Raw genomic sequence first — 8,367 nt, forward strand, 5'->3', positions numbered from 1 at the left:
TTATGTAGATGTCAACACATTGTACAAGATGTCTCTTTTTGTAGTATGAATATTTTTTTTCCTTTCAAAACTACAAAATCTCTAACTTTATGATATACAATTAACATAAATAGATTATCAAAAACATAAATAAATAAAAAATCCCCAAAATAACATTGGATTTCCCCTTATTTTATATTGGGTTTCATCCACTATTTGTTGTGAGAGACACAATCACTCAACAAGTGATATACTGTACTGTCTGAGAAGGGTGATTAAAATAAATACCCTCACATGAGACAACACCAGATCATTCTCCTTCGAGGGATGTGTACAACTGGCTGATCTGGAGAACATATAGTGAACATCATGCCTCTCAAGCAGGTCTCTAAAGTATTTTTTTTTTTATTTTTTTTTTCCAAAGCAAACTCTGGGAGTCGGATCTCTGCAAACCTGTCAAAGGGCGAAGATAAATCAATGTTTTAGACAGTGCGCAATGTCACTTTATCTCCATTTTATTGGCATGTTTACAACAGTTGAATTCAGAATGAAGCTTCTTAAGCTTGTTGTTTACAGAGCTACAATTGGCCACAAACAGAATGTCTGGTTTAAGACAGCTCCTTCTGTACTGGATTCGATTGAAATATACAGTGGGTTCCAAAAGTCTAAGACCACTGGTTTCTTTCTTTCTTTCTTTACAAAATATATTATCATCATACCAAACTGAGTGAGAATTTATGGATTTCCTAGTATGTAAAATATGCTGTAAGAGGCAATGCTTTGTCTTTTCAGTCTTGTTTTTTCTTGTTTTCACAACTTTAGTCACATGAAAAACAGTCACTCACCATTTCTCCGGTGAACAATTGCCAAACATTATTCTATAATGTAGATGTTTCTGTCCCCCAAGTCAGATGGCAGTGTAAATGTCGAGGACTTGATCATGACAAAACAAACATAAGGCTTCCATACACTCACGCTGCATAAACTTTTAACCCAACTCCTCAAGTTTGTTTAAAACCTGATGATCATAGAGATTATACAGCATGATTTGAGTATGATCCAAACAGCATCTTGTGCTTCAATCGAAGCAAAGAAATCTGACCTTTTAAATGGAGTTACATGGAGTTCCCATAATGTGAAAATTCCAAAAACATCCCTATACATAAAATTCACGGCCGTTTCCAAATAAAATTAACACTAGAGACAGAAAAATTACAACAAATTTTATTCCTTGCACAATAACAAGGTATGACCTAAAACACTTTTATCATAATGCATGATTTGTAAACTAATACATTGTGACTTTTGCATCACATAATCTGCTCCATGTGTATGACTTTTCTTAGTAAACTTGCTTGGTAGCTCACCTGGTTTAGCATTGCACTTGAGATATGAAGCAATTTGGTTCGAGTCCTGTGAAACATTGACCTCAATAAAAGAGCTTGCAGAAGCAAGCGAAAGTGGCATGTTTGCTTTATCAGATGTGTTTTTATCTCACGTTTCAACACTATCTGTAAGGTATAGGGTTGGGTTTAGTGTAGATGGTATTTCTAAACTGCCACGATACATACAACAACCAGCATAATAAACTTTTTTTTTTAAATATATATATAAAACTGAAGGTGCTTTTAGTGCCACTCACTGGACATTTCACTTTGAAAGTGTCATAAAACATACAGGAAACAAAAAAAGAAGTTTGACTTGCAATCGGCATCATACTTGGGATAATAACATGCAAGGGTTGTTCTGTAAGGGTCTTCTATAGGTTATGGCTGATCAGGAAGGTATATGTTCCACAGAGGCCTCTGTGAAATTAAGCAGCTCATCTATTATAATAAATGATCTGTGGGGTATTTTGAGCTGAAACTTCACATATACATTCTGGAGACACCAGAGACTTATATCAAATATTGTAAAAAGGGGCATAATATGTCTCCTGTAAGTTAAACTAATGTTCTGAAGAAAGTAATATTAATTATCCATAATATTAAGCTTTAATAATATAGTATTCAACAGTTGAATGACAGAATGGCATTAAACAAAATGCCATTCCATTAACTGACTTTGTGGTTAAAAAAGAGTGTCAAAATAAAACAGTATCAGTGCATAGATTCAGGCAAATTTATGTCTTTAAAAAAGTTGTCATATAATGAAAAGTCAATTTTCACTTAAAAAGATAAACATAAAGGGGGATATAAAATGTTATATTAACAAAAATAATATCGAAATAATAAAACAGTTTGATAAAAGTATGCAGTGTACAATAGAGCTAATGTTTCGCTGCTTGAAACCAAAATAACTATCAGTACGTGCCAAAATAACCATCTATAACTGAGTTAAAAATTCTGGATGGATAATATAATTCATTCAGTACCAAAATCCATTGATGAAAACAAATTTAAATAATAATAAAATCAAAACATGTTTTACTCTATTTATGTGTGTGCCATGCATTTTTATGAGTATTAGAAGAAATGTGCATGTTTTGTATTTAGCTTAGCAACATGCTAACTCTGTTGAAATCACTTTGTGTTGTGCATAGTTGCTGCTTATATAGAGTGTTAAATCTGTCAGTTATAAGATTCCATATTTTAGGATATTACTATCTTAGAAGGCAGTTGCCTATTTAGTCAGTTGGGTATCTCATTGATTTTGGAACAGACTCTGTGTGTGCATATTTTACTACAGATTGTTTTGTGAAACTTTTACTATGTAAAGCAAGATCTGCAGGCTGTTAAAAAACAAAAGTGTTGCGTTTATATTTTTGTTCAGTGTATGTGCGTTTTTGGGGCTTTGCAAAAATGTAATAGAGGCATGTATTTCCAATGAGCATACACTCTAAAAAATGCTGGGTTAAATACAACCAAGTGCGGGGTAAAATATGGACAAACCCAGCGATTGGGTTGTTTTGACCCAGCGGTTGGGTTACTGCCCAGAAGGTTGGGTTAAACATTTAACCCAACTGTTGGTTGAAAACAACCCAATCGCTGGGTTTGTCCATATTTTACCCAGCACTGGGTTGTATTTAACAGTGTATGTGCGTTTTTGGGGCTTTGCAAAAATGTAATAGAGGCATGTATTTCCAATGAGCATACACTCTAAAAAATGCTGGGTTAAATACAACCAAGTGCGGGGTAAAATATGGACAAACCCAGCGATTGGGTTGTTTCGACCCAGCGGTTGGGTTACTGCCCAGAAGGTTGGGTTACACCTTTAACCCAACTGTTGGTTGAAAACAACCCAATCGCTGGGTTTGCCCATATTTAACCCAGCATTTTTTTTGAGTGTTTTAGCTTGTTTCAAAACTACTTTCAATTGAAAAATGCAACAAAATGTATGTAGAATATAATCCAAACCTCTGTGAAACTGCAGGTTCTCCTGTTATTCTATCCAAAACTCTTTGATCCAAAACACTGTTTTGCTCATATTGGTCATTATCTGATAGACCATCATTCACTGCACCGGGGAAAAGGTCCTCTCTGATTTTTTCCTTATCTAGACCATTTTTCACTGGTGGCACAAATGCATCATCAACACCATCACCGTGAGTCAGATTAAATGCATCTGAGTAAATACTCTCCTTCATTTTTAATGAACAGTCCAAGTCCAAATGTTCATTGGTAGATGATATTGGTATATTTTTACCAAATTGATTCATCAGCAAAGAGTCAGAAGCAGGTGAAAGTTTTTCTAAGTCACGGATGTCTGCACTTTTGCCGTCACCTGACCCAGTCAATACATCTGTGGGCTTTAACTGCCTCTGTGTCTCACAAAAGTGACACAATGAGTTTATTTCGCTTCCTTGAGATTCAAATGTACTGGCAAACTCTATTCCCTGTGCATCCACAATTGTATTTAATTCAAGGTCAACATTTGTCTCTAGTCCAGCGTCGTTATGGTCCAACTCTAATATATAGCTATATGCATCCTCTTCATCTGAATCCAGGATTGGCATAGCATAAACAGCCTCTTTTGAAACCTCTGAACAGTTCCCATCATTATCCAGGCTTCCCAAATAGCCTTTCTTCCATGCTAAAGAGTCACAACACTGCCCCCCAGTGGAGTCTGGCAGGGATTGCCCATTTGACCAGCTGGAGCTCTTCATGGTGAGGAAATGTTCAGACAGAGCAGCTAAACCCACAGGGTTGTCTGAAGGACAGGCAGGCAGTGACTCTGAGCTGAGCTCTTGATCTCCAGTATGGTAGGTTTGTTCCTCTTGGCTGGTCTCAGAAGAGTTATGAAGCCCTCTCAAAGCTTCAGCAGAGATATTAGATGGTAATATGCAGCTAACTGAATCAGTCCAGTCCAATCTTTCAATGAAATTTGGTGTGCATCGAGAGGAATCTGTTGATGCACTGTCCTGTGAATGAGTCAGTGTTATGGGATTAACAATATATTACTTAGACAGACCATTCATTCATTCATTCATTCATTAGACATGACAATTTTAAAATGTCTTTGTTCTATTGTGATACATTAGGCTATTTTAGTATGGAAGTCTGTTTCCACCCAAAAATGAATAAATATATAAATAAATACAAAAGGCAATTTCAACTTTGTCACAATTGCTTGACTTGATTCACTTATATCTCACAACTGTGGTTTTATATGTTGCTAATGTGAATATATCTCTTAAATGTGACATTTATAAGAGTCCCGTTTGTAACTTCATATCTTACAAAGTGGCTTCATATGGTGCAACTGCACTTTCATTTTTCATAAATGTGACATAATATCCACTGCGTGGTCTTATCTCTCATAATGCAATTTTATTTTAAACTTTACCTCATAATTAACTTTTTTTTTTTTTACTTAAAGGCAAAAAACATTGCGGATATTATGTCACTTTTATGGAGAAAAAAAAGTGGTTTTAAGCATATTCATGTGTTGAAAATGCTTACTTTTGTTTTCATAGATACAATGAATTTAGGAGGCCAACTCAAAACTGGAGTCAAATCTGTGTGGGCAAATCTGTCGCCCTCTTGCAAAATTCATTTGCATGGATTCCTATTGAAATAACTTTTTTTATTAAGTATGCCAAACTATAGATAACATGACCACACGCGAAATCCAGTCATTTCAATACAAATCCACACATGATTACATATCTCCCCACACAGATTTCACAACAGGTCACACTGGTCACACAATTTTGCTGCATTGCCCAGCTAAAAGTTGCTTGGTTTAAAGTGACTTCTATGTGAGCGGTGCTTTCTACATTGTTACACTATTTACAATAGACCTTTTTTGTCCTGTGAAATTTTGTTGAAATTTCACTAATGTGAACACACCTTCAGTCTTATTGACATATGTAGTCACAATAATGCTATCATTATAGATAAGAAAGCCTTCGTGTGCTTTAATCTTCATTCAAATAAAAGATAAACATATCCTCACCTCATCATGGCCTGGACAACATTCAAGAAACTGGGCTACATATGTGATGACAGACTGCTCATCTGGTGAATGCACTGCAAGATCTAGTGGGAAAGAAAAAAACAAACCAAGTCAAATAACCAAACACAACTGCTTAATGTTACAGCAGGGTTCCAGTCTGCTTTGAAGATGCCACAAAAAAAAAAAAAAATTCTGCTTATATTTGCTATCACTAACAGTTACAAAGCTAAAAAGCAACACAACACTTTGCTATACAATTCGCAGGCAACATGACTGGTAGTACAATAGTTGTACTGCAGTAAAATTCCTGCTTATGCGTTTTCATTACGTGTTTATTTCTGAAGTGTGAAAGCAGGTCATACAGCAATTTAGTATGTTCCCCTAGAAGGCACAAACAATACACAGCTATTCTTCAAAGAAAAGCTAATGGTTTGTTTGTGTGTTACCATCTGGATCCAGCAGTGGAGGAATCCCCAGCCACTCATTCGCTGTTGTGAAGGCTGTCTCCATATTTAGTCGGGGCTCAGAAGACAAAGCTTTCCTCATGTCCACAAACTGAGGACAGAAGAATTTAACCAGAGCCAGAAATGCCAATCCACTCCTCCAGCTTTTACCAAAATCGCAAGTTTCTACCCCATATCTGAAGGAAAAGATTGAAATGGCGAGGCTGAATGAATTATGGAAGTTCATCCAATTCATAGATTACCCTAAAAATAAAAGTTCTATAATTTTATATCGCATGTTGTTCCAAACCTATATTACCGTCATTCTTCTGTGGAAGTTCTTTTTTTCCCATTAAATTAAATCTAATAGGGACAAAACATAATCAAAAAAACACCATAAAAGTATCATAAAAGTGGTCCATGCAAGGTCTTCTGATAGCTTTGTGTAGCTACAGACCAAAAATATATATTTACTGAATATCGCAACATTGTAATGTGGGGTTTGGTGTTTGGGTTTTGTTTCATGTTCATGTTTTCCATGTCTTTTATTTTGTAATTGTTTCATGCTGTTAGTGTAATGCTTCCCTTGCCCTCATGTATCTCTGCCTTGTGTATGTGTCATGTTCTGATTGGTTGTCTTTAGTCATGTGTCTTGTTTCCCATTGGTTTGTTCTTGTCATGTGACCCTCTTGTTTGTCTCACTTACGCTCGCCTTCAGTGGACTACTTCGTTACAGAATACACAACCAGCAAAATGAACCCAGCAGACTGCCTAGTTCGTCTCCGACAGGGAGACCTATCCATAGAGGATTACGGCTTCCCGATCTGCCTGCTCTGCCATGGCTTCCCGATCTGCCTGCTCCGCCATGGTTTCCCGATCTCCCTGCTCCGCCATGGCTTCCCGATCTCCCTGCTCCGCCATGGCTGCACGATCTCCCTGGTCCACCATGGCCCCCCGCACTGCCTGCTCCGCCATGACTCGCCACTCTGCCTGTTCCTCTTCACGGGCCTGGCCCTCCGTCCCTCCCCCAGTTCCGCCTCCAAGTCTGTTCATGCCTCGTCTAGTCTGTTCATGCCTCGTCTAGTCTGTTCATGCCTCGTCTAGTCTGTTCATGCCTCGTCTAGTCTGTTCATGCCTCGTCTAGTCTGTTCATGCCTCGTCTAGTCTGTTCATACCTCGTCTAGTCTGTTCATGTCAAGTCACGGATTATTGTTTGGATGTTTGGATAACCTGTAAATAAACTGCACTTGGGTTCTCACTTACGCTCGCCTTCAGTGGACTAATTCGTTACAAACATCCAGCCAAGACAAAAAAACAATAGTTTGAGCTGGTTCGCAAAACCACTCTGAATGATTTGTTCATATTGATTTGGTTCTTGATTTCAACTTATTCATGATCATAAGTTACAGCTTGCTGGGGAAGGAGATTATAAGTGAAAATGGAAAGCTATTGCATAACTTTTGAAAAATATAATGAAAAATAGTCATATCGACCACTTTTATGATGCTTTTGTTGTGCTTTGCATTTTTTATTATTATAATTTATTTTTTTTTAAGTTTGAAAGCTACAGTCTCCATTGACATTTTGTGGAAAAGAGTGATCGGGACATTCATCAAACGGTCTCCTTTTGTGTTCCACAGACACAAAAAAGATTTAAGTTACGGCGAGTTTATTAGGGTGAGTATATTTCAGTGAGTAAATATTAATTTTGTCTGAAAAAAAAAATCTTTCAAATGAACAATTTGATGTTTTGCTTTGAGAAACCCATTTCAAGACTTTATTTTGGCTCAGTAAATGAATTCACTTACTTTGCAGTACAGTTCTGTGCCCAGTTAAGCAGAGTCTTTATGGCTGTACCGCGGTATTTGAGATTTCGAGATGACCTTTTGCCTTTTGAGGGTAGAGTGCCAAAACTGTCATCCCCAGGTGATGCTGGAGAACTACGGCCTGAAGAATCACTGCCACAAGGTAATGACAGCAGACTGAAGGTGGATGGGAACTTCTCCAGGCTTCCTGTGACCTGTTTAATCTTAGAATGGGAAAATGATTTAGAATCAAAATAACTCACATGATCAAACACCCACCCAAGAACAGTGGATCCCTTTCATCACCATTACGCAATGATAGTGTGCTTTACCTGATAGTACACAATGATGTTCCAGATTAGCCTGAGAACAACTGAAGGATTGCCATCGGCAATATCATTAGCGTCAATGTTTATAAGGCTAACCTGTGTAAAAGTAACATAAATGATTAAATTTATATTTATATCACACAAAGATATGGAACCCTCCACATGACATCAGTAAACATAGATGTTGACCATGTTTTACTAATTAAATCCCTTATTTTAGTTAAATCGTTGTTAAGTTGTATTGATTTGTTTCCTGGTTTGAATTCAATTTACCTAAAATGAGGACGATAATTCATAAGTCGTGGGGTGGGAAGATTTTGATTTATTTATTATTAAAGGGGTCATATGATGCTGCTAAAAAGAACATTATTTGGTGTAATGAAATGTGTTTATGCGGTTTAAAGTAAAAAAAAA

The 8,367-nt window shown here is 36.9% G+C and overlaps 1 protein-coding gene across 1 annotated transcript in view; it reads right to left on the reverse strand.

Annotated features, from left to right (window-relative positions):
- Positions 1–3,241: 3,241 nt before the first annotated feature.
- The window catches only part of clmnb (calmin b), a 9,509-nt gene continuing 4,383 nt past the window's right edge, over positions 3,242–8,367 (reverse strand). The window contains exons 5-9 of the mRNA XM_016455476.1: positions 7,957–8,049; positions 7,628–7,848; positions 5,823–6,016; positions 5,377–5,459; positions 3,242–4,339 (exon numbers count right to left, since the gene is read on the reverse strand). Of these exons, the coding sequence (XP_016310962.1) occupies positions 3,269–4,339; positions 5,377–5,459; positions 5,823–6,016; positions 7,628–7,848; positions 7,957–8,049 (1,662 nt within the window). The 3' untranslated portion in view covers positions 3,242–3,268. The remainder of the gene's footprint in view (positions 4,340–5,376; positions 5,460–5,822; positions 6,017–7,627; positions 7,849–7,956; positions 8,050–8,367) is intronic.

Source organism: Sinocyclocheilus anshuiensis, unplaced genomic scaffold (genome assembly GCF_001515605.1).
Source record: "Sinocyclocheilus anshuiensis isolate Anshui unplaced genomic scaffold, SAMN03320099.WGS_v1.1 scaffold135, whole genome shotgun sequence".
Taxonomy (NCBI): Eukaryota; Metazoa; Chordata; class Actinopteri; order Cypriniformes; family Cyprinidae; genus Sinocyclocheilus; species Sinocyclocheilus anshuiensis.